This window comes from Paramisgurnus dabryanus, chromosome 5, assembly GCF_030506205.2.
Source record: "Paramisgurnus dabryanus chromosome 5, PD_genome_1.1, whole genome shotgun sequence".
Taxonomy (NCBI): Eukaryota; Metazoa; Chordata; class Actinopteri; order Cypriniformes; family Cobitidae; genus Paramisgurnus; species Paramisgurnus dabryanus.
Window position 1 is genome coordinate 43,023,379 of NC_133341.1, and position 27,981 is coordinate 43,051,359.

At 36.9% G+C, this 27,981-nt stretch overlaps 1 protein-coding gene across 1 annotated transcript in view; it reads left to right on the forward strand.

Annotated features, from left to right (window-relative positions):
• The window catches only part of mcama (melanoma cell adhesion molecule a), a 69,192-nt gene that overhangs the window by 34,902 nt on the left and 6,309 nt on the right, over positions 1 to 27,981 (forward strand). Inside the window, exons 2-14 of the mRNA XM_065284249.2 lie at positions 15,389 to 15,513; positions 16,139 to 16,364; positions 18,227 to 18,297; positions 18,385 to 18,472; positions 19,387 to 19,566; positions 19,983 to 20,110; positions 22,290 to 22,437; positions 24,196 to 24,311; positions 24,423 to 24,564; positions 24,643 to 24,773; positions 24,865 to 25,006; positions 26,720 to 26,758; positions 27,652 to 27,781. Coding sequence (XP_065140321.1) covers positions 15,389 to 15,513; positions 16,139 to 16,364; positions 18,227 to 18,297; positions 18,385 to 18,472; positions 19,387 to 19,566; positions 19,983 to 20,110; positions 22,290 to 22,437; positions 24,196 to 24,311; positions 24,423 to 24,564; positions 24,643 to 24,773; positions 24,865 to 25,006; positions 26,720 to 26,758; positions 27,652 to 27,781 — 1,666 coding nt within the window. The remainder of the gene's footprint in view (positions 1 to 15,388; positions 15,514 to 16,138; positions 16,365 to 18,226; positions 18,298 to 18,384; positions 18,473 to 19,386; positions 19,567 to 19,982; positions 20,111 to 22,289; positions 22,438 to 24,195; positions 24,312 to 24,422; positions 24,565 to 24,642; positions 24,774 to 24,864; positions 25,007 to 26,719; positions 26,759 to 27,651; positions 27,782 to 27,981) is intronic.

The following is a 27,981-nucleotide window of genomic DNA, read 5'->3' on the forward strand; positions in this document are numbered from 1 at the left end:
ATTTTCGGTTTACATTTTCGGCTGGATTTTTTATTTCGGCCCGAAACCGATAATGCCATTTTCGGCCGAAATTTTCGGCGACCGAAATTTCGGTGCACCCCTATATAGGACGATGTATTATGGCTGTCAACCATGTACTACAACCATGATATTGACAAGCAACCAAATGTTTATTTATTCTTTTAAGCATAAGACTATACTCATCTTGTTTTACTTTACAAGAATCTGTATTAAATGTAAATATATTAGTAATGAAATTGTCTGTCAACAATCTATGATTTAAAGTTAGCTATAAATACAAAATTTAAAAACAAAAAATGTAAAAAAAATTTTTTATCATTTTATTTGCAGATTTTATCATTTTATTTGCAGATTAATGAAACTATTTCAAAAAGCTAGCATTTGAAAAAGAGTTATAATGGGTTTTAAAAATGATTCCAAAATTTGCCAAATTCCGTGACATTCCGCATTGTACAGTAAATTCCATTTTTATGCTTGGATTCCGTGATTCTGTCCGTGTTTTCCGCATCGCTGAAATCATTGGCTCCCAGAAATTACTTAAGGGTCACATATCTGTATTCAATAAATATATACTGAGCATTTCCAGATGTTTGGGCATAATATGCATAATATATTATGCAATAATGTTTCCATAAAAACAGGACAATTCCAAGATTCGTAATGATTTGTTCGCCCTTTAATGATAAACATATGTAAAAGGATTTTTGTTTTAGAAATTGTCCATGTTGTACATTACAAACACTAATGAGATCAGAGAACAATAATCCTGCTGCTTAAATCAATTCAAATCATACAGAATTAAAGATTAGAGTCACACATTTTAAAGGAGACTCATGGAGAAGGTTTGGCAGGGCCGTGTCAGGGTTACAGGCAGGCAGTCGTGTCCTCATTAGAGATTGAGTGAACCTGTGATCACTCTATAATTCTCTTTGAGGGCATTAGATTGCCTCTGCAGGGAGCGGGTGGGAGCCCCCAGGTCTAGCGCTGCCTCATTTCGGTACAGTATGGGGTACGACGACTACCCTCCCTCCATCCCCCCACCCAATTCCAAGCTCTATGATGGATGAGATGAAAGGCCTGATGGGATATGGATTGGCCTTTGTTGTGTGCTTGTTAATATTTGTCAGATTACGACAAAGGGTTGGGCGAAACGCACGCGTCAAACTTCTAGTTACCCCAAGCGAATGGGCTGTGGCACTGAAGGACCCAAGTCAACCCCCTCCCAATTACGAATTTTGTGCCTTTTTATCTCCCAGTTGCTTTTAACATGAAAGCATCAGCCCATGAAAGTCACACTAGGGTTGCTATGAAATATACAGTAGACCAGAAGCACAGATTTTTTTTCATGCACCGAGAGTGGTATTTTGTTATTTTTGGACCTGACGTCTTTGCCATTCGAGGGTTGCTCGTCAAACCCTCTTCCTCTCGCGCTGCTCGCCAATCCATCATCATTTAAAAACACGTTTCTTAGACAACAGGGCCTTTTGTTAGGGCCTCGCGAGTGGACATGACACAGGGTGCTATTCATAGTGTTGATATAGGTTTGGTCTTAAGTCTCATTTTACTTGACCTTCTCTGTTTAATGTCAGCAAAGCTCAACGCTGCGATTTTTAAGACAAGATAACATGGCAAACACTTTTTGCTAAAATGTCACTTTTTTACTTTTTTACCTTTTTAACACTTTTACTGTTTTCATATAAATACTATTTACTAGTTCTTTAACTAGTTTAATTGACTATTATATAAGGGACATTCCACTTTTTTGGAAATAGGCAATTTTCTGTCTTAGTACACATGTAACTACAGAAGAGTCAAGTTTTAAATAGAAAAAATATCCAAACTCTTTGGTTCTTTTTTAGCGCGATGCTAATGGTCTAATCAGATTCAATGGATTGTGCTAAGCTATGCTAAAAGTGGTAGCGCCAGACCCATTGATCGGCTGAATGGATTTCAAAACGGTAAGAATCAATTGTTTAACTTAGGGGAGCTGGAAAATGAGCATATTTTCAAAAAAAGTGGAATGTCCCTTTAAAATTCACAGTTTTTAGCTGAACTAAAGCTTACATCATTTAAGTAACATCAGCTTACACAAATGTACGTTGTCTTATGAATGCCTTGTAGAAATCATATCAAAGTCACGTTTCAATCAAAAGGAAAAATGCATTATGAAAATAAAGGCATTGAAATTATTTACTGTATGATCCCTCAAATGCTTTCAGTTTATTCATTTGTATAAAGACACTACTTTCTTTGTTAGATTTATTTATTTTTGGTGCATTACATAATGAGAATCGGAGATGAGTAATTGCCACGTCAGCCGAGTCACAATATCTTGATCTTGACAGTATTTATCAGATGCACCTATATTAGAGGGGCTTTACTTTTACTATTGGTCCTACTTGCAGACCGTCATGTGTTTTTTAAAGCAATTGGACTAATGATTTTCATCTAGTGGGTTAAACATTTCATTACACTTGTACTGAAGCAAAGACACCCAGCAAGCAATAGCCTTCATTTCATCGTCTAGGTCTGGCTATGAATAATCCACTTTTAGCCAAAATAACCTTGAATTTGGTTACATGGTTAGACGGCAAAATTTTCACTGACGGCCCAAATTTTGCCTTCTAGACATCTGGGTTGTGTTTGGACGGCGATTAAACATCTTTTAAAGCAAAATTGCTTGCTGGGCAGAAAGCATCATATAATGGTAAAATCCATTTTTTTACAAACCTACAGTTTTTACAATTTCTCTGGTCTTTAAAATAATTATTGAGTATAAATCATGTATGCTGCTGTTTAGACAGAAATGCATAAATGAGTTTTTCCATAAGTGGAATTCTCACTTGTGGTTCTGCCCCATTGGGCAAATAGCTTCACCCTCTCAACAAATCAGGGGCTTATAATGGAGCAGTTATTATTTAATGTGCCTGAGGGGTTATTCCTGATTGGCCCTCTTTGTTATGTTAATTATGGTTTGATTGGCCTCTTGAGACCCAGATCTGTCGTTCGGCATCAGCCTATAACAGCAAAGTATGCTATTACATCAAGACATATATATTCGATCCTTCGTTATGGCCTAGTGGGCTTATATCCTGAAAGTCGCTTTAACACTTGATTTGGGGTGTCAGATTCTTTGCACCGTAATGATTTTGGTTTTTAAAGGAGATCATGGAGCCATAAATCTGTACAGTCTCAGTGGACACTCACTGAAGTGAATATTGATTCAGTAGGTTATTTACAGTGCGCTGTCTGTAAATAAAACATTCATTAAGCTCTTAAAGAGAGCTCGGTTTGCATGCACACCAGTGAAATATTCATATGCTGCCCCAGAGGGAATAATTGTGCTCTTTAAAAAATAAATGGCACAGTCAGCGATATTTAACAGCAAATTAGCAATGCATTGGGTCTTGCTATGTCAGGAATTTACCAGTGCTTGTGCTAACGGCAATTAAAGCAAACTGCCATCGAATCTTCTTAAATAAAGGGAAGCCTTGTTAGAAACTTCACATAGTACATAACTACAGCAGACCTAATGGATAATAGATTTACAGCAATATTGTAGTAGTTATAGTAAGTAGATATGCAGTGGCACCCATTCATACTGCACCAGTACGGTCACGCACCTGCTATTGGTGGAGAGAAGTCATGGATTGAGATTAATCCATGTTTTGACATAATCCCTACCAACAGTGTTACATTTTTCTGTATTTAATATGGATTCAACCTCATACTCATGCAAACTTTCCCTTTAAAGTGTAAAGGCGGCTGTGGATGGTTAAAAACACAGAATGAGCATTATACTCAGGAAGCTACAGTATGGAGGATTTGTGCCAGTTGCTGGTTCTCAAAGAGAAAGCAGATCAGAAGGCCACAATGCGTGTGCACACGTGCATGTGCATGCATTGTATTGTGGGATGCAAGTTTGATGTGATTGATGTCAGATGTGCTAGCATGACTTATGCTCGTAAGTTGTTTCATAATGGCAAACTAGAGATTGCGTGGTTGTGTAAATGATCTGAATATAGACATCATTAGGACAGGATTAGGTTTCTCAGTGAATGATGGGATGCAAACAGTATTTGACTGCAAAAAACACAAATTCAAAAAAAGTCGGTCTTTCGCATGGACCTATTGTGGCTCATTGACCTCTTTGATCTCAAATGTGTGTGGGGCTTTGCTAGGTGATTCCCTCCTTGTCGTGGGGAATGCCATGCCTGTCTTTCTCCGAGCCTCTTCACCTTTTTCTCACTTGGCTTACGGATTCCCTGAACCCCACAGACTTTAAAGAAACAGTTAAAAGCCCCTCGATTTAGAAAGACTGAAGCTATAGATTAGGAAACTTTACTCAGATTTCTAGATCAAAAGCCAAAAGATCAGTGAATCCTACAGCAGGCAGGTTATTTTTAGGAAAACATTCGAGTCAATAGATCAAACACAGGGGCTCAGTTGTACTAATGTGATCTATATGGGGGGTCTGTTGTGACACATTAGTGCCAGAAGGGTTGGGCACCATGTTGAAAGACCGTATGTTCACACAATTGGCCAGTACAAAACTGAGCTCCGGGTCTCTTTTTATACCTGCTGTAAGCAACTTCTGTGGGCACATTCTAGGGTTGTGCCGAAAGACGATAGTATTGTGTATCGACGATCGCCAAACATATCGTTATTAGCGGGCTTTTGTGACGATAGTTGGCAATCGTTATTATTATCATCATTGTTTCACATTAACATGCGCATTGCGTGCTTTTCTTAGCATGAGAGGGTTTGTGGGCTTCACTTTGCGTGAGAGAGCTTGAAACACATCAGGATTCCTTCCCGCACGCACCTGGACTTAATGCGCGCATCTTAGACTCTTTCTAGTACTTGAACGTGCGGGCATGGACTCCTAGCACGTGAACTTGTAAAGCTCAAGACTTGCACATGAGCTTGTAATACTCAAAGCTCCACCATTCCCTTGCACTAAAGAGGATGTTAGGCTCGTAGGGGTTTTAAACCCACCAAACCTACAAAGCGATCACACTAGTCAAACGAACCATGCTTTGGGGGTCAAAAGCGCACAGGCGCAGTTTGGTTTGAATAGTGTGAGTGCGCCCTTAAGGATGCGCCCTTAAGGATGCGCCCTTAAGGATGCGCACAGGTGCGTTTGACCCCCAAAGCCTGGTTTGTTTGGCTAGTGTGATCGTTCTGTACCGCGCCCGGGCGCAGTTTGGTTAATCGGGCCCTGGCCGGCTTGCAGAGGTGGGCTCGAGCGCGGTTTACTTGGGCTCAGGTAATAAGAGCGCTTTACTTCCTAATGAAGAAAGCACGCCTGGGCTCGGATTGCTCAAAATACAGTGTAAGTGCCTGCTTCTAGGGGAGTAGGGAGGGGGGACCATCACGGTGGGGGACCATCACGGTGGGGCACGGTTTGGTTAGCCTTAGGGGGCGTGCACACAAAAGCTTTTACACCCGCGTCCGGCGCTTGTTTTCAGTTGTTTCCAATGGAAGCTCTGCGTTTTTCAAATAAGCTAGCAGCTAGCAGTTTTGTTCCGCGCTGAAAACCGGCACTCAGCTTTTTTCCGCGCTCGGTGCTGAGCGTCGAGAGTTGAAAGATATTCGACTTTGGGTGAAAAGTTCCGCTCGTCAATGTCAGTTCTCACACGCCCGTCCAATCACAGTGGAGGAGGGGCGGGACAAGTATTACAACAACCAACCGGCTCACAGCTCAAGTATCACAACTACCAAAGCGCTCGGCTGAAGAAAGCTGGCGTTCAGCTGAAAAAACGCTGGCAATCGGTGTCCTCCAGGCGTTTTCAGTCACGTTTAAAGGTTTTGGTGTGCACAACCCCTTAGTGTGAGTGCGCCCTAAGAGCATCTATGTATTTTAGTAATGTAGCCTTTGACGGTACTTTAACCATCCTGTGGTCTGATCCCAAGCAGACAGTACTAACTACACTTTTAGAAATAAATAGGTACGATAGCTGTCACTGGGGCGGTGCCCTTCTAAAAAGTACACATTGAGTGCATTTTGGGGCAGTAAGGGTTTAGAATAATTCAACACTAGGCCTTAGTTATATTAGGACATTTACTTTAAGTAGTTTTTACAGGCAAACCTTACAAAAAACATTAAAGGTGTGCATCTTGAGACAAAACAACAGCACTAATCTATGTAAAGATATATTAATGCAAGATGCTTTTAAATGATGGCAGCTCAAACATGCATTCTAGTCTGGGTCTAGGATAATCCCTGTCTAGGAAACCGCCCCATAGAGTGCATATAGGTTCCTTAAAGCTACATATTGTTACAAAATGTATACATATCAGGCACAGATGATGTAAAACAAAACACCCAATGCTCAGTTAAAACAGCTGCTTGACAAATTATGAGCATTCAGCTCAGAGATGATGAGATTACAATTCATTGTACCTGGGAGCAGTGTTCAACAAACTGTGCTTTATCTACATCCAGTATGAAGGAATCTATGTGTTCATGAAAATAGACACCTTCCTTCGAAATCCGATCACTGTCTGCAACTGGATGCTTTTTGAGATGGATGTTTACAGCAGGCACAAACAAGGCCTAAACTCGTGTCCCCACATGACCCTTTCTATTCAAATGATATAAACATAGATAAAGCTTTTTTCTTATCACAGTTCAGCTATAGAGGAAGTTTGTGTTTACTTAAGTTTCTGGCTTTTGCATTTGTCCTTATGTTTTGAGCATCACACAGCAAGAATGAAAACAGCTGGAGATGTAATTTATCTCTGCTGGGGCCGAAACAGAAGCTCATCAGCTTTGTTAACCTCTCAGACAGACTGACGTTAAGACCGCCGACCACGCTCGTCTGGGTAACATGGACACAACGCACATCCGGGAGTAAAACAACTGTAAGATGGTAAACGTTCATCTGCTTAAGTGTGCCTTTTTTAATAACATCCTGGTTTGTAAAGGAATGGTACACATCTGAATTTGAAGCCTGCAAATTCTGCTCCCTTTCAAACACACACAGACAGACACACACAAGTCATCACCCCATAAAAACAATGTGGTTTCAGGCATCCTTACTCTTGTTATTTGAAACTCAAATATTCGGCTGTGGTTTCCAGACGTGGGTTGCAGAGGGCGCGTAGGCCCAGGCATTAATATCGCATCATATCTGTTTCGCATACGTGGGCTTTAGTTATCTTTCTCAGACAAATCATGTGAGGCTTTGCTTTCGATCCCCTCCGAGGAATCTGACGAGATGTTCTGTACCTTACCAATCCGATTATTGAGCCATTTCGAAGGAAAAATCAATGATAAGTTGTTTGTGCCAACCTACTTCAACATATTTGGGGGAGAAGATTAAGAAAATGTAACTTGGGGCACATGATGAACTTGTGTTAACCTTTCTGTTCATCGAAAGACTTCAACAGGGACTTTATTTAAAATAGTTTAGGATGTCCCAGATAAGGGCTTTAGATGGAGACGGTTGAAAGGAGATTTTCTCTCCAGGTGTGGAAACAATAGCTTGCGTCTGAAGGGCATGGATGGATGGACGCAGCGGGGGGATCCGTGATCTTAGTGAAGCTGTGCTAGAGGACAGAGAGAGGCCTTAATAATAAGGCCAGCGTACAGGTCACAATGAGCGTGGGGGGGTACAGGGGATGGGGTGAATAGGGTGCAAACACAGAATGAGACCAGCAGGATGTGACTGCAAGTTTAATAAGGCTTTGTGTCTGTGGTTTACTTAGCTTTACTTATGGGACTACATTGTCCCCAAAAGGCAGCTAAAATTGGGAAAATCTCCATTGCAAATGTTGGGAAGATTTATAAATGAAGTTGATGACAATTTATTTATTCCAAAAATAATTGACCGATATAATCCTACTAGTTATAATGCTAGTGTAATATGTAAATCTCATTTCTTCAGCAATGTCAGAAATGGTCCCAAGCTGTCACTGGGGCAGTACCCTTTAAAAGGTCCTAATATGTACCATTAGGTACAGATATGTATACATTTGGTACCAATATGTACCTTTGAGGTATTTAGGTATTTATATACTTTAGTTCCAGTATGTACCTCTGAGATACTATTATAAACTTTTTAGGTGAAAATCGGGTTCTTGTTCAAAGGGTACCACCCCAGTGACAGCTAGCAACCATTTTTTCTGACATTGTGGTATCATCTCAACTTTTTTTCTGTTGATATTTTATCCAAAGTGACTTACAGTGCATTAATGCTATAAATTTGTATCAGTGTTCTCTAGTGGGGCTATCACAATGATTAAATAATCACCTCATCGCGATTGTTTGACCTCATCGCTATGATTTCAGATCACCGCAATGATTGCACATCTTTCTAAAAAACACAAGGGGGAGCTGCAGAGCCTGTATAAACGAGACAGTATCAGATTACTTTTAAATATGTGTTATGTGTATTATTATTTACTGCCAGGTAAACCTTGCAAAAGATTTAATTTAAATAATCACAACAATGTGTGAAAATTATTTCATGAACAAACAAAAAAATGTATGAGAACAAAAAGCAACAAAACAGGCAATTAATTGTCATATTCGTCACAATTTATTAGACAATTAACCATCAGCCAAATTTCATAATCATGACAGCTAGAGGTGGGCGATTTTTTGGCAACCGGTAGTAGGGTTGGGAATCGTTAGAAATTTTCCGGTTCCGATTCCAGTTCCGGTTGTGCCTAACGATTCCGGTTCTGATTCCGGTTCCATATAATAAAAAATAATGCACAATACTTAAACAATTCAATTTGTGTTTATTAATTACTGATAAAATATTTTAAATGTAAAATGATTAATATTTTCACTTTTTCAGTCAATAGGCCTATATCATTTATTCCTGTTGTAGTCCTCGTAAGATCCTACCTGTTGAAGTGAACATGATAGCAGCAGTAGTTCTCAAACATATGATTTGAGATTTATATGCTGGAGCAAGTGTTTTGTCATATATCCTGAAAAGGCTGCTGTACAAGTAATAATTTTTGTATGTGCATGCGTATAGGCTTATATATAATGCATAGCCTACATATATTTTGAAATATAAAAATGTAAATGAGGATCAGATATACGTTTCTTAACAAACATGCGTGTTCATATGCGTTTCGCCGGAGGCTGCTCGTCACAACATCAAGCAATGCTTAGGTTACTTAGCAACGACAGACGCTTTGGAGCGTCCACGCGCTTTGGAGAAAAGTGGCGCAATCACGTTTTCCGCGTGGTTTTAGATGCGAAATGTGAAGCAATTGAGCATAATGTGCATGGCCATTTCGGTGGGTGATACTCGAGCCCCGGAGCGACCACGAGATCGGCGCGGCTATGTGCGTGTTTATTTTATCACTTTCATCCGTGAAACAACACACGGTTCAAGTGAGGAACCTTTTTGGGGTTATAATGTCTGCACAGTGCTGAAAACGCATGTTGCTATACTGGTAGTGCAGATTGATACTTTTTCGCAACCTTGACCAAGAATATCTTACCTCATTGTTCCGCCCCCAAGCCAGCGGGTCATCACTGATATCAGTTTATAGCGCATTAACTCTTGAGTCTTATGTCCGTTTGCTTTCACGCGAACTTGAACACATCTTGCTGGGTGAGACTGTACTTTATGTTTTTCATAGTTTGTGAAGGGCACGGCATCGCGGGTCGCACTGTACCGTCAACAGCCCTAGAATCCACACTTTTGACTTTTAGACATGTTTAACACGAAGTATACAAAGCTTACCTCAGCAGCCCGAGTGTTTTCTGTGGTAAGCTGCGTTAATTTGGTTGCGCGAGTGACTATAAACAGTGGCTCAACGTAATTAATATTCATGAGGTAAGAGACATAAGCACTTTGCACGTGCCTCGCATCAGAACCGCTTTTAGAACCGAAACGTAAGAATTACGTGCGGTTCCGGTTCCTTTTAAAAAACGAAACCGGTTCTGAATAAGAACCGGTTATCGGTTCCCAACCCTAACCGGTAGAGATATCTCTATCGAGGTTACACGCCCATGTCACGCTTCTGTGCGTGTGGTCACAAAACGTAACGTTTGTACACGTATTTAAGCACCACAGTTTTAAAACAAGTTATTTTAAGCCATTGAAACACAAACAATTGATCTTATGCGTGCGCTCTTTCTGTTTGTGAGGAGCGCGCAAGTCGCGCAACCGCTGCTCATTAAGCCAGTGAGCATTTTTGCCGCTTTATTGGCCTTAAATACATATATGCAAAAAAATTCCCGTCTTTAAAATATCCTCATAAACATGACCAGTTAGGGCTTAAGAGAAAGTCAACAGCTAAAAGAGAAAACGCATGTGTAACAGTATATTGGATCCGGTCTTAAAGGGGAAGTTACCTAATTTTGCTTCTGTCTGTCACTCATGTTTATGATATCTCTCTGCTCTTGACTAAATCACTTTTCTACGTTAAATAAAATATATATATATATATATATATTTTTTTATATATATATATATATATATATATATATATATATATATATATACATACATACATACATAATTATTTATTATCATTCCTTTATCATCGACTGTTTATCTTCAGAGAGCTTGAGTTTTGTTTGTTTTATCTTCTTTTAATGCTTGTATACGGTTTTTGTGAGAATTATGAACATTTCTATGGTATTAAACATTTTTGTAACAGAAACATAAAAAAACTCTACCATGATACATATGATTGATATAAAATTAATCCTATCGTGATAGAAGATTTTGGTCATATCGCCCACCCCTAGTGACAGCCCTATTCCCTAGTATGCGAATTGGGAGGCATGAAGGCTGTTGCGCATTGCATTATATGTATTGCATACAGATGTACAGTGGCTTGCAATGCATTGGCTACATTTTTGTTTCTGGCTTTAACCTCACTGAAATTCGTTAATTCTAAGGATGTTAAGCCATTTTTTTAGATATTTCTTAAGAAAACCACAAACCTCTGAGGCGCATGCACAAACACCCCATGAGTCTTGAGGGTGACCCATCTGGGATGTTGTTGACACAGCTAGACCCCCCTTCCCAGCGGTAGCTGTGCCACTTACCTCATACTGCACAGGGGAGGGAGATGAGTGATGGGGTTGTTGTGTAGCTGCTTCACCCCTGAACCCTCACCAAAGTCTCTCTACTTCACCAAGGATGTGGAAATCCCATAATAACCTGTCTCCACTGCACCCCACCAGTCCAGCTCCCTGCTTCCCAGATGTTTCCAATTAAAAAAGAGGCCTTTCTGTCCGGCCCTATTTTCTGCATGCTGAGAGAAAAAAAGAGGAAGAGAAATAAATAAAAAAAAGCGGAGGTTGAAGAGAGAGAGAGAGAGGGTAAGGGACAGAAAAATGGCTTTCTTCTAATACAAAAAGGCCATTGAGGACAGAGGATGACATTTGAAAAGTCATGGTGACTGAACGTGATCATAGCTATCAGAAGAATGAGATGATGAATGATATCGGTCATGTACTGTATGAGTCAAACAAGTGTTTTTAGATTAAATCAAGGCTTTTTCTGTCTCGGTGCGTGTGCTGAGAAAGCATTGCTTTTCAGATATAATTATAAGACACAATAGACACATGCTCTGTATTTTGTTTCAATTGGTGTTGTGGTAGTTCTGTGTCTGCCATTCAAAACCTCATTGTTGCCACAATAGAGACACCCGGAAAGTTGGGAGAGGAAGGAATTTTAAGGGAATAGTTTATCCAAAAATGAGAATTGTGTAGTTCTTGAACACATCACTTATATGATACTCCAATACTCCCTTGGCTTTAAAAGACATAAAACACTTTGGATTACATTTATAATTATTTTATGTGGCATTTTTGTCATTTTTATGGCTTAGCACCACCTATGCCCATTTATCATTTCATGTTTCACAAAAAAATTAGTTTGTAAGAACTCAAGGATAAGTCTTAATACTTTATTGTTAACATTTCATTTTAAGGTGGAATTTTTATGACATTCACTCTTAAAGGTTTTATTGGATAAAGCAGACATACATATTAATGCTTTATCATAATTCTGCAAAGACGATTCATTTTATGTGTTATGGAGCAAATTAATGGGCCATGTTTTATCTCTTTATATCCACCAAATTGCTTTTGAGAGTCACAAAAAGTAATAACTTGTTATAGACTGGATATCAGGTGGGTGTCATAGTATAGATTATGGGATTTTTGTAAAGCCATACTATAGCATTTAGGGCCCTATCTTGCACCCAGCGCAATTGACTTCGCCAGTGACACATGTATCATTCGTATTTTGCACCGGCGCACAGCGGGTTTTTCCCTCCACAGACGCACGTCGGCAAACTAGTGAATGAACTTGCGCTCCCTGGGCGGTTCAGCGCAAAAAAGGAGGCGTGTTCGTGTTGTGTCTATTTCCTCCCATGCCTGTTTAACTGACGCTGATTTGGGCGGGTTTCTCCCATCCCCATACAAAACAACTTCTCTGCCTTTGACTGCTCTTAAAAGAACGTCGGTCTCCTCGGCTGTGAACCGCTCCTGGCGTGCGCCTGGTAAATCCGTCATAATAATAGCAACCCGCCATGGAACTTGCGCACTTGCGTTTAAAGGGAATGTTGGATGACGTTCTGATTGGTTTGTTTGACGTTACGCCCAAACCACACCTATGAATAATGAACCTACTTCAGACCAACCCCTTGTTGATTTGCGCCTGGCGCAAGAGTTATTTCTCCCGCCGGGAAAATAGCAACAGCGCCCAAGATCCGCCCACAAAGTCACTTTCGCTTTGCGCTTCGCACTTGCGTTTCAGATCGTTAAAATAGGGCCCTTTATTTCAGATCAAAGCATCGGGACGGTCATCAGGGCCTGTACACACTCTAAAAAAGATTTGTTGGTTCAATTTCGAGTTAATTTAATGTAAAACATATGTTAACTTAGTAAAAATGTTGAGTTAACTACTATATTTTAAAGGTGCCAAAGAATCAGTGGGGGTCCGTGCATTTCACACTTAGGCCTTCAGTGGTGTAGCAGTCAAATTTTACTTTTAAAAAGAGACATTACTATTAAAAAAAGACACTACAAAATGAGAAGCAGTGAACATTCAGGGCTCCAGACTAACTTTTTTCACTAGGAGCACAGTGGCCCCCAACTGAAAATTTCAGGGGCGCAACCAGAAAATTTAGGGGCACATACCCTAAATCAACATGCTAACCAAATATTCACATTTCTACTAAGTAATAGACTGGATTACTAATAAATACTTTGATGATAGATGCAGAAAGTACAATGTGAAAAAAGTGATATTTACAAAATGTACATTTTACAAATATTATTTGCTTACTAACTAAATGCATTAAACTCAATCACCACATTAGTCTGTGGATTATTTATAAACAAAATCCATCCTCCTTTCCTCAAGAAGAGTTCGATCACTCTGTTGTTTTGGTTAACAATAAATCTTTTTCTATCGCCATAAAGGCTAATGCAGAAAGTCGAGACTGTCCAGTAGTATTTCTGACATAAGTTTTAATTCAATGTAGGGCTGAGAATGTCCGTTTGACTGTAGCAGTGGACACAGGAGTAGTCCCCTCCATGTCACATACTCTCACTCAGACTTTTATGCTGAAAGAAAAGGGTTGGTCCTTTTTTTTAATGAGTAATGGGATTTTGGTATTTAGTATTTTGGGCGTAATGTGCAATAACCCAATAAGAGTCTCAGCTCTCATCCCCTTTAAAAGCCAGTTGTGCTGCCGCTTTGTCTAGTCCCTATTTAGATGACGGACTTTGCAAACTGAAAAAATAAGCGGGGAAAAAGACCACCAGTTTAAGATTAATGTTAAATAATTGTGTTGTTTTTCACTTGTATTGAAATTTTTTTATTAAAATCTTTAAAACCCCGTTTACTTTTAGTCATGGAAGTAAAAAAGCAGGCTTTTAATTGCTTTAAATGTATGGCTATTCAATATCATCAAAAAATAATTTACAAGTATGTAAGAAAAGGTTTATACTCTAAAAATACTTTATTTGTAACAAACAGGAGATAAAGAATTTACAAACGGCTCTCCGCACGTTTCAGCACTTGGACAGCGTCAGTTTTTTAAGCATTACTTAAAAAATGTTTCTCATCTCACCATATCCACAGGTAGAGAGTTTTCATATACAATAAATCCGTGAGGTAGCATTTAAAAAAACATTTAAAAACAGATGCATTTGTTTAATTAGTCCTCATTTAATAATAATCTTTTACATTCAATCCTTTAATCTTTCATATTTAAAAGCGTTTTTGTGCTGCTGCGCATTCATGTATGTGATAAGCAAACGTGCGTTGTCGTCCCAGGCGCATAACAAAATAATAAAAAACATATTTTAGTTGCCTCAAAATAGCAATGCGCCAACAATGCACCCGAACACACCTCGTTTTCAGACCAGAACGCCCATGGGCGCAAAAGGGGGAGCAAATGCATAGACGTTTTTACATGTCCATTTACAACCCTAGGATTTCCGTTTAGAATGAAATGGTATATTATTAACTTGTTTGAAAGGGTCATGAATAATAATGTTCAGCTCTGCTTTGATTGGCTTTGAGTCTGTATCGGACAAAGATACAGATTTTGAGGAATAATCAATTGTTTGGAGATTCTTAATGAATCTTGATCTTGTCATATCTATTTACAGTCACTACAGAATAACAATGGAGACCAATGACTCAATGAGTGTCTCCTGTCATGAGCAGATCTGCCGAAAAAGTTTACACGAAATATAATCAGTAAAGATTAGACAAAATTCTAACTGGTCCTGAACAACTTTTTACTGTTGCTAATAGGGGTGGGCCAATCCAATACTTTGGATCGGATATCGGGGTCGATCCGGACCTTTTTTGCTGGATCGGGTATCGGAAAAATGGGGCCGATCCAAATCCGATACTGTGCTTTACTTGTGGTTGTTACTGTCATGCTACAGAAAAGTCAAACTACTATAAAAGCACCATAAATGTTATTATACACTATATTCAAAATCTTCCTAATATATTCAACAGCCTTATGCGAAAAACAAATACATATATGAAGATATTTAAGGTCACAAAAACTGAATGGTTTGGTGCTCGCCGAGTTAATACACTGGAGTAGCGTGAATTAAATATGTCATAAATGGATCAAGAAAAATACTAGTATTGGATCGTGATCGGTATCGGTCGATACTCAGAATACAGGTATCGAAATCGTATCGGTAATGGAAAAAGTGGATCGGCCCAGCCCTAGTTGCTAACCTCATTTATACTGTATGTTTATTCAAAGACCATGGCTTTATTAGATTACAGTCGTTTCAGTGACATGCAATAAAAGGTTAAAAAAAATTGCATGTTAATCCAGCCTTTGTTTCACATTGCCTGAAGCACTTGAGCTCAACGTTTTTGTTTTTTGGCAGCTTGGGCGCTGGTGGATCTGAGGATGGAGGACACCGTAGAGGTTTACACGTATGAGTCTGCAGAGATTCCCTGTCTGTACTCCTTCACCGAGAATCCCAGTATGGTGATGGTGCAGTGGTTTGTGGTAAGTCCAAAAACCCCAAGTTTGCTTAAAGGGACACTCAATTTTTAAAGAAAATATGCTTATTTTCCAGCTACCCTAGAGTTAAACATCTTATTTTTACAGTTTTGGAATCCATTCAGCCGATCTCCGAGTCTGGCTGTAGCACTTTTAGCATAGCTTAGCATAATCCATTGAATCTGATTAGACCATTAGCATCGCGCTCAAAAATAACAAAAGAGTTTTGATATTTTTTCCTATTTAAAACTTGACTCTTCTGTAGTTATATCATGTACTAAGACCGACAGAAAATTAAAAGTTGTGATTTTCAAGGCAGATATGCTAGAAACTATACTCTCATTTTGCCGTAATAATCAAGGACTTTGCTGCCGTAACATGGCTGCAGGATATTACGCAGCCTGAAAATAGTCCCCTTAACTTTCAATAGCAGAGGACTATTTTCATCATTGCGCCTTCTGCAGCCATGTTATTTCAGCAAAGTCCTTGACCCAGAGATCAGCTGAAAGTTACCTTAATCTAATTTTTGAAAGTTTTGAACGTTCATGTGCAGGTACAGTATAGATGAAGGATGCAGGTAAGCTAGGTTTTACAGATAGTCACAATACATTCTGTGTCCCATCATTCTTAGCGGGGGCCTGGAGGTAATCGGGTCAGAATCTCCTACAGCGATCTGACCATGCAGAAGGTAGACGTGAACACAAGCTACAGCGATCGCATCAGCGTCCGGTCCAACAACAATGGAGAATTTCTGACCATTCAGGACATTAAGCTGTCTGATGAGAGAGAGTTCTTCTGCCAGGTCAGTGGACTGGCAGCGGGCAATGGAGAGGGCAAGACTCTCTTAAAGGTTTTCGGTAAGTCAAATCTTTATACTTGAAAGGTACACTTATTTCATTGCTAAAAGACAACGTTATTTTTTGTATTTGGTATAATACAATGTGTTAGGGTTAGGGTTCCTAATGCTAACAGGAGTTAACTTACAGGCTGTGAGTCCGAAGCGAGAGGAATTATGATAATGTCCGTCTTTACTACATCACCAATCCCAGGAAGTAAATTGTTAACTACAATCCGTGTGTTTGTTGTAGTTCAAGAAAAGAGATTTACGTTGGAGACGATAACTCGCATCATTGTTTACTTTTGGATTTGTACCTTTTGCATATCATTAACATGTACTAATACACACTTACATATGGAGGACCACAAGAGTAATGCAAAATGTAATAAAGAACTTCGATATTTAATAACTACCTGGACAATAAAAATAGCAAATAATAATTTGTTTACAAATTCATTAATTAATCTATTAATAAATAGACAAAGTTATAAAAAAATCATTATGTAACATTTTATTAGGCAATAAAAAGTGAGATTATAAAAATAATGTAGAAATGAAATATTAATCCATTAATAAATAGTTCAAATTAATAAAACAATTTACAAAAACAACATAAAACACTCAATAAGTTCATCATTTTAAATTGCATTTACAAATTCTTAATTAAATAAAGGAATTTCAAAATGTATTTCAAAAAGCGATTTAAAAAGAGAAATAAATAACTGGATTTATAAATTGAACTACAAATACAGGTTTAAATTAGGCATTTAAAAGGGCATTTCCGTTTAACATTTCTGTTTTCATTTCCTGATGGTTCTCCTTATTCTCTTCGCTATTCGATTTGCTTTTCGTTTTAGCCTCTCTATTTAGCTTTTCCGTGACTATTTGGGTATTTGCAAATGGTCAAATGAGAAATGCAAATTAGCTATGGCCAGGTGGATGTAACAAGCTCGATGATTGGCTCTGATTGTACGTCATGCGCAGATTTATAGATCTCGGATGAGGACCCAAAGAGTCACGGAAAAGCTAAATAGAGAGGCTAAAACGAAAAGCAAATCAAATTGCGAAAAGAATAAGGAGAACCATCGGGAAAATGAAAACAGAAATGTTAAACGGAAATGCCCTTTTAAATGGCTAATTTAAACCTGTATTTGTAGTTCAATTTATAAATCCAGTTATTTATTTCTCTTTTTAAATCGCTTTTTGAAATACATTTTGAAATTCCATTATTTAATTAAGAATTTGTAAATGCAATTTAAAATGATGAACTTACTGAGTGTTTTATGTTGTTTTGTTAATTGTTTTATTAATTTGAACTATTTATTAATGGATTAATATTTCATTTCTACATTATTTTTATAATCTCACTTTTTATTGCCTAATAAAATGTTACATAATGATTTTTTTACTTTGTCTATTTATTTATTTATTTATAGATTAATTAATGAATTTTTAAACAAATCTATTAATTGCTATTTTTATTGTCCAGGTAGTTATTAAATATTGAAGTTCTTTATTACATTTTGAATGACTCTTGTGGTCCTCCATACTTACACTTACACCAAAGGAAATGAAAAAAAAAAACGTGAATTGGACGATAGTTGCTCTTTAAAGCAACTGTTCACCAGAAAGGAAAGCTTTGTTCAAGAACTCTTATTGTGTTTTTTTTCTGTTATAATTTCTGTTGGACCATGTATGAGTCCAGATTCATTCAATGTGGTCCGCATTGGCTGTCATGTACTGTAGTGACTGAGCACGCCAAGGCAATTTTGCATTTTTGGATGCGCACATTGGCTATATCATCGTTGACAGACGTGGTCACAATGAACTGAAAAAATAATTTTTAAAAATGTATCTTTTGTTATAAAAATTAATTTTCAGATGCTCCTGAGAATCCTGTAATTGAAGGTGTCCTCTCTGGAGTTTATGTGTCTAGTGACTCTCCATCAAAAGTAAGTTATACACTCACATTTGTTGTTGTTTTATATTTTATATAGCTGCTGTTGTTGTTGTTTAAGCTGACATGTATGTTTTGTTAGATCGCATCTTGTGAGACCAGAGACGGTTTTCCAAAGCCAAACATCACATGGTATCGCGATCATACCCCTCTTTACCCTGCTATTGGCTGTAAGTAATAATAATGTTTCAATGACATTTTCATTATGCAAAATGGCAGTTATGTATATGTGATAAAATTCTTATGCAAATCACATTTAAATTAAGTATAATGTATTTTTGATGACAATAAAAATTGCAATAATATTATACTATATGTACGGTAATAATTTTCCACTTTTCTGTGTTTTTTATTAGTCTTTCTTGTATTGCTGCTTTAAAGGGACACTCCACTTTTTTCGAAAATACTCATTTTCCAGCTCCCCTAGAGTTAAACATTTGATTTTTACAGTTTTGGAATCCATTCAGCTGATCTTCGGGTCTGGCGCTACCACTTTTAGCATAGCTTAGCATAATCAATTGAATCTGATTAGACCATTAGCATCATGCTCAAAAATAACCGGAGAGTTTGGAAATTTTTCCTATTTCAAACTTGACTCTTCTGTAGTTACATCGTGTACTAAGACCGTCAGAAAATTAAAAGTTGTGATTTTCTAGGCAGATATGACTAGGACTATACTCTCATTCTGGCATAATAATCAAGGACTTTGCTGCCGTACTATGGCTGCAGGAGATGCAATTATATTACACAGTGCCCGAAAATAGTTGGGCGCTGCTTAATATCATTACATTCAATGATTCGATGGATTGTGCTAAGCTATGCTAAAAGTGGAGCTGGAAAATGAGCATATTTTCAAAAAAGTGGAGTTTTCCTTTAAAACAATAATAAACAAACACAAATAAATGTGACTTAAATTTGAAATAATATACATGATCCAAGAGGGAAAACCAGAAGTTGGTTTTACATGGTTTTTGGACAGTTTTTGTTGGTATTAACTGGTCAAGATGATTGAACATCTGGACTACCATACATTGCGACCGGTGGAGTTTTTATTTATGTGTTTTTTTGTGTGTGGTTATGTCAGTGGTGAACGTGGTAACTTTAGTAACAAGAGAATACAGTGGTCTGTATACGGTGCAGAGTGATCTTCACTATAAGGTGACTAAAGAAGACAAGGACGCACACTTTTCATGTGAGGTCAGCTACTTTGTCCCAGGAGCCGTCGAGACGTCTAAATCCACAGGCATCAATATTACAGTTTTCTGTAAGTCTATTTCTCAATGGATATAAATATCTTCCATATTAATCTTTGTTTAAACCAGCCATTAATCAATAAAATAAGTTTTTATTTGCTGGATAAATGTAATCTCATTGATCCAAAGGTCAGTTTTAAACTACACAGTAAACATAATCTGATTAGCTGTGACTTTGTTGCTTCGAGCATTTTTATTACTGTAGACAGAAAATTTGCATTATTGTGTTTTGGACATGGACCTAGGATGTAAAAAAGTCTAATTTGGCATCAAAGCAGATTTGCGCTTGTCATGACACAGTTACAAAATGTTTTGCTTTATCAGCTTAATGACTAAATCTGAGAATAATATTGGCTTGGCTTGACATGTACGACTGAAGTAAGATTCCATACCCTGGGGTCATTGTATATGTGCATATGCCCTGTAGACCCCACGACAAGCGTCGAGCTGCGGAGGGAATCGCCCGAGGGTTTGGTCAAAGAAGGGGACACAGTAGAGATCCGTTGCCAGGGTGATGGAAACCCCCCAGCAACCATCACTTTCAACCGGGAACAAGTGAGAAAAGCCTCTTTTCTTTTCAAATTCGGATGTGTTTACTTCTGGTTGGAAGGCTGTAAAGCAGTGGGAAAAGCAGACATCTGTTCCACATTGTGTCTTATATGTTGGATCTGTAGTGATTTGTAGCTGTTTGTATGGATTTCATATATCTTTATTGGCTGTGATTTATAACATGCTCATAAAGGACTGACCAGATGTCTTACGGTGTATCCTTTGCCTATTTGCAAAAATACCTATTGTAAAATTTTTTTTTTTTAAAGGGACACTCTACTTATTTTAAAAATATGCACTTTTTCCAGCTCCTCTAGAGTTAAACAATTGAGTTTTACCATTTTGGAATCCATTCAGCTCTGGGTCTGGCGCTACCACTTTTAGCATAGCTTAGCATAATCCATTGAATCTGATTAGACCATTAGCATCGCACTTATAGATAAACAAAGAGTTTAGATTTTTTTCACATAAAAAATTGGCTCTTCTGTAGTTACATTGTGTACTAAGAACAATACAAATTTTAAAGTTGCAATTTTCGAGACATTATTGAACGTGATGCTAATGGTCTAATCAGATTCAATGGATTGTGCTAAGCTATGCTAAAAGTGATATCGCCAGACCCGTGGATCGCCTAAATGGATTCCAAAACGGTAAAACTCAGTTGTTAATCTCTAGGGGAGCTGGAAAATAAGATTCTCTTAAGAGTTTAACTTTTAAAACTTCATTTAGTTAAATTTTATGCTAAAGTTATCGTTCTTTACAGTTGAGGGTTACTCCACTTGCATATAAAATCCTGATAATTTACTCTCCCCCATGTCATCCAAGATGCTTATGTCTTTCTTTCTTCAGTCAAAATGAAGTTTTTTTTAGGAAAACATTTCAGGATTTTTCTCCATATAGTGGACCTTAACAGTTTACAGTTTCAATGCAGTTTAAAAGGGCTTTAAACGATCCCAAACAAGACATAAGGGTCTTATCCAGCGGAATGATCGTCATTTAAAAGAAATAAAAAGTCTGTACTTTTAAAACACTACTTCTCATCTTGCACTAGTCGTGTGACGCGCCAGCGTGACCTTACATATTCAAAAGGTCACGCTTTACATATGTGAAATGCACACTTGTGGACCATTTTAAAGTGAACCTATTTCATTGCTAAAAACAACATTATTTTGTGTTTTTGGTATAATACAATGTTTTCACGTAGTTTATGGTTAAAAAAACACATAATTTTCCACATACCGTACATTATTGTTGCTCCTTTAATCCCTGCCTTCCTCAAAAGCATGGATTTTATTCAAAACTCATCGATTTGAAAAGCGCTGTGTCCCAGATTGGCCAGCTAATCTGTACGTTGTGATTGACGCTCCCTACCATTTTTGAAAGATTCGGCCACAATGCAATGCTAACAGGAGTTTACTTACAGCATGTGAGTCCAAGTGGGAGGAATTATGAAAATGTCGGTCTTGTCTACATCACCAATCCCAGGAAGTAAACTGTGGCCTACAATCAGTGTGTTTGTTGTAGTCCAAGAAAAGAGATTTACGTGGCAGACGATAACTCGCGTCATCGTTTACTTTGGGGTTTGTACCTTCTGCATATCCTTAACATGTACTAATACACACTTACACACCAAAGGAAATGTAAAATCGTGAGTCAGACCATAGGTGCCCATTAAACAATAAACTGACACAAATTTGTATAATTCCACATACAACTCGTCACTCTTTCTCTTTCACACTTGTAAACACTGGAGCGGTTGTTTTGCATACGTCATCCGTGACCTTTTGTCGTGATTACATAATACATAAGATGACACTGGCGTATCACAACGCTAGTGTGCAAGACCAGAAGATGTGGTTAAAAAGTACTTATTTTTAATTTTGGGGGGAAAATACAGATCGTTTTGCTAAAAGGACCCTTATGCTTTAGTTGGGATCGTTTAGAACTGCATTGAAACTGTAAACTGTTCCGGTTCAGTATATGGGGAAAAATCCTGGAATGTTTTCCTCGAAACACTTAATTTCTTCTTGACTGAACAAAGAAAGCCGTAAACTTCTTGGATGACATGGGGGTGAGTAAATTATCAGAATTTTTTTATAAAAGTGGAATATTCCTTTAAAGTGAACCTCAAAATGAGTGTTTCTTAATTTTTTAATATAGTCCCTATTCCATCTGTGTCCTACAGTCAGATGTGGAGCTGGTTTCCGATCAGGGCGTCCTAATTCTGAAGGAGGTGTCTCGGTCAGACAGCGGCATGTATGAGTGTCATGCTCTGAATATGGATGCACCAGATCACGAGGAGGTGGGAGAGAGCATCAAGCTCACTGTACACTGTAAGTTATTCAGATTTGCTCAGTTTACTACTTTATTATAGTATCTATTAGGGGTGACCCCGAATAGTCGAAGATTCGATGCAGCGATAGGAGAAGCCTGATTCGACTACCAATCTCACAGTCGAATCTTCGCAGATGTGTTATGAAATGAGGATCATTCAATTTTGGCCGTATATGGGTGCACACATTATCTGATTTCACATATAACAGCTTTCTCACAATATATTAATATACTGCATATTATGATAATGCTGCAAATAATATGTGAAGTAGCAGCTTTCAATAAATATTTTTAAAATGTGTTAATAAATCCAACAACCCCTGTGACCGGACTTCACGTCCATAAGAGGTCTCTATGTTAATAAACCATTGCCTCTTTGTTCCTACATTTAAAAGACAAAGCTGGCAAATTATAATATGCCTTTCGTTCTTTTAATAATTTCTATATTTTATTTTATTTATAAATCACTTTGGGTTATCTGATTTAACTATTTGGCTTGTGTTTTGTTTCCATGCACTTGAGGCATTTTGCATATTTGTTCTGCACTTTGTTACTTCTGACCTTATTTTATTTAAAAAAAAATATTTATTATAAACGTAAATTCTGATCTAATTTAAGTATGTACATTTTGGAAAGCTTTTCGTTGTATTGATGTTGCGCTATTGCGTGCTGGCCATGCTTGCGCATGTAATTTAGCCGAACGGGCTAGGTGCTCTGCGTCTCATATTTAGGAGTTCATCAAACTAAACATTAAAAAAAGGATGTTTTTCGACGAGTATACGTTTTTAAAATGTCTTAAAACAGAGTGGTTATCTTGTCAAAAGTTAAACTACAAAACAGGTAAGCCGTTTTTTTTATTTCGGTGATGAAACGGAAACTAGTATCTGCACCGAACCTATTTCTGCCTGACACGAATGTCTTTCTTGTGATTTAATATTATGGTCGGTCGGTGTTCACTTTCAAATGATATAGCAAAGAGATTCCTGAAATAAATAATATCATCCGGTCTTTCTGTATCTAAAGTTAATACAGAGATGATCAAAGTCAAAGCAAGCAAGCAGGTATTTCTGTGCTAAATAATAACGCGTAGTGTCTATATAATCATTAATTTCAGTGTTTTTCTTGTTATAAATTAACGTTTAATGAATTGTATATAAAGATTAGTTTTTATCATTTACAGTCACAATCACAAATTATTTTTCATTTCTCATTTGTCGTTTTTTTTTGGTCATGACTGCTTTGACGCGCTATCTCCAAATTAAATAAAAACACTTAATTGTAGCCGGAGTTTCCAAGGCAGGATCACCTTTGTTATTTTCTTAGGTTTAGTTATCAAAATGTATTTTTGTGTGTTGTTCTGTAGATCGTGGCTTTAAAATGTTATGGGGAATAATTAAACAAATGTTGCCTTACATTTTACCTTAAAAAATATATATGTAAATGCATCGTCAGTTTTGTCTTCGTTTATTACTTGAAAGACAGTTTTGGTCACTTTATCACAAAGTTGTTTATGTGTGCTGCTTGTGAAAGAAAATAAAAGTTACCAATTTGTACCTGGTCTGGCCCCCTCCCAACCCATGCACACAAACATAGATGATTTGACTATCGGTCGACTATGGAAAGATTCGACAATTCTGATTCGAATATGTAAATCCTTAGTCGAGGACACCCCTAGTATCTATGTATATTTTCTTGAACTGGTCAGATTTATTCATGTCAAGTCTGTATATTTATTGTATGTTTATTTGTTTGCATAGATTTGGACCCTGCTGCGGTGGTGCCCAAAGATTCAGAGATCATGCTGAGAGGAGAAAGTTTGACAGCCACCTGCAATGCCCTGTCATCATTAGAGACCTCTACGGTGTGGTTTAAGGTATTCAGGCACACTCATTTAATCTCCCATCATTCACAGTTCGTGCTTTAAGTTTATATCCATCTATTTACTATTGTATATTTGATCGTATGCATCTTTCTTCATGTACAGGATGGGGTTGAGGTGGAAAGAGGACATGTACTGGAGCTCCACGACGCCACATTCGACACAGCAGGACAGTATGACTGTGAGGTGACTGTACCATTACTCCCGGGCCTACAGACCAGCGGCTTGGTCCATATTATTGTACAGGGTAAGCAGAGAGCACAAGCTGTACTTTATGTATTGTGTAGATAGATGTAAAGCACTGTTAATGCACATCTGCATTCAGGTGGACCTCAGATGAAGGACGCAGAGAGAGACATTGAGCTGACAGAGAAGGTGGGAGGGTGGGTAAATTTAACCTGTGAGGTGAGAGGTCACCCCAAACCCGCCATCACATGGAGCATCTCTGGCAGTCAGGTAATAATCACCGTTTATCTGTTTGTATCTTTTTATCTGTTATGGGTTTTCGATTGATGTGTTTGTCTTGTGTGTGTCATCTTTTTTTTAGAGTTGGCTTGAGGTTGTTAAAAGAGAGACTGAGGATCTGGTGTACAGCGTTGTGATGCTTAAAGTTAGCACGGACACACTTGCCATCTGCAATTCAACAAATGATTTTGGCTTTGAGACCAAAACTTACAACATAAGGAGCAGTAAGACTCAATTTTCGTCTTTTATTTACATGTATATATATATAAAATTAGGGCTGTCTAAAGATTAATCACAATTAACCGCATACAAAATAAAAGTTTGTTTTTGCAATATATATTTGTGTGCACTGTGTGTAATTATTTTTGTATATATAATACAAACACATGCACATATGTTTTTAAGAGACATTTACATGAATATATATATATAATTTTATTTTTTGTTGTTATATTTTTGCTATTTTTTATATTATATATAAATTTGTATGTGTAAAATATACACAAATAACTTAATAACTTAATTTATACATGTATGTGTGTATTTATATATACATAATAATCACACACAATAAACCCACAAATATATTATACAAACACAAACTTTTATTTTGTATTTTTTATTTTGTAATTAATCATGATTAATTTTTGACAGCCCTAATAATATATATATATATATATATATATATATATATATATATATATATATATATATATATATATATATATATATATATATATATATATATATATATATATATATATATATATATTCACATGTAATTGTTTTTTAAATATATACATGAATGTGTGCGTGCGTGTGTGTGTTTATACATAAAACTACTCACAGTACAGACACACATATATATTATGCAAACACAAACTTTTATTTTTTATGCAATTAATTGCAAAAAATTTTGACATCCCTTATAAAAATAGATATATAAGTATACAGTATATTCACGTGTAATTGTTTCTTAAATACATACATGAATATGTGTGTATTTATATATAAATAATAAATACACACAATACACACACAAATATATTATGCAAACAGAAACTTTTATTTTGTATGCGATTAATCGTGATTTATCTTTTGACAGCCCCAATAAAACTATAAATAAATATATATTCACATGTCATCATTTCTTAAATACATACATGAATATGTTTGTATTTATATATACATAATAATTACACACAATATACACACAAATATATTATGCAAACACAAACTTTTATTTTTTATGCGATTAATCGTGATTAATCTTTTGACAGCCCTAATAAAACTATAAATAAATATATATTCACACGTAATCGTTTCTTAGATACATACATGAATATGTGTGTATTTATATATACACATACTAATTACACACAATACACACACACAAATATATTATGCAAACACAAACTTTTATTTTGTATCCGATTAATCGTGATTAATCTTTTGACAGCCTTAATAAAAATATAAATAAATATATATTCACATGTAATTGTTTCTTAAATACATACATGAATATGTGTGTATTTATATAGAAATAATAATTACACACAATACACACACAAATATATTATGCAAACACAAACTTTTATTTTGTATGTGATTAATCGCGATTAATCTTTTGACAGCCCTAATAAAATATAAATAAAAATATATTCACATGTAATTGTTTTTTAAATGCATACATGAATGTTTTTGTATTCATATATTAATAATATTTACACACAGTACAGACACACACACACACACACACACACACACACACACACACACACACACACACACACACACACACACACACACACACATATATATATATATATATATATATGCAAACACAAACTTTTATTTTGTACACGATTAATTGTGATTAATTGTTTAACAGCCCTAGAAAAAAGATACAAATTGTAATGTTGTCTCTTGTGTTCCAGTTCCTTTCTCTCAGACTCCAACAGCGAGAAAAACTTCAGGTATTGATTCTTGCACCTTCTTCCGTTCTGTATATCTGTTTGAACTGATTGCCAGTCTTATACCAACTCGGTCCATTTCACCCGAGCGAAATCCATCCCTCCACCAAACACTGAAAGATCAGCTGATCAACTTGAATAATTCATAGGTTTTTTATGGTGAAACCTCCGCAGCAGCTCAACTCGTTTGCTTCTTTGTGTCGGCCTCTGGGCATATTTAAAATTCTGTGTGAAGAAAAGTAAAGTAAAGTAAACTGAAGCAGACATTAACAGGGACGGATCGGCACCGAGATGAATGTATAATTAGTTGAATGAGAATATTTTAAGAAATGTTTCGAAGTACCAGGCCAGGATTGCGACTGCCATTATGGTGAACGTTGTGGTGGCGCCCAGCTGTTTTATTGAGTAGATTTAACTCATAAAATTCATTCCCAGACAATTGTTTGCTGTCTCTCCGTGTGTTTATTTATAGGATTTCGTCAACCTTGCTCAGAATGAATATGACTCTATTATTCCCTCAATCATGTAGTTACACCAGTACACATGCGTTAACATACTAATTCAGATGTTCCAACCATTATTCATATAAAAAGTTTGTGATTTTAATACAGTATTTCTCTGATGTTGCATACATGCCACCTGAAACCCAGCGTTGGGTCAAAAAGGTTAAATGAACCCAGAAAATTTTTTTATTTGACCCAACAATGACATCATTTTGGGTTGAAACAACCCAGCTTAGGTTAACTCGATTGGTTGAGGATTGTGTGTTTTGACCCAACACTCGGTCGAAAGTAACCCAACATTTTTAGGGTGTATTGTGTTTTATTGTGGAAAATGTTTTCTTATTGATATCAGTAAGTCATACTAACATATTTTTTTTCACTTTCTTTCTGTAGTGGATAATAGTGGAGTGATTATTGTGGTGATTATTGTAAGCATCTTGTTGCTGGCCATCCTGGGCAGTGTCTTCTACTTCCTTTATAAAAAGGGCAAGTTACCGTGTGGACGTTCAGGCAAGCAAGAAATGTACGTAATACTCTTGTTTCTTTTAACCATGTTTGTAGTAACTGTCTCAGTTTCTTAATGAATTTGATTGTGAAGGACATCCTTTGATAGGACATCCTGATCTCTGGTGAAATATCCAGCTTGGGGTTCTCAATTGTGTTTCTTTCAACTTAGAGGCTGTTTACACTTGGCATTAACATGTGTTTTCGTCGATCGGATCA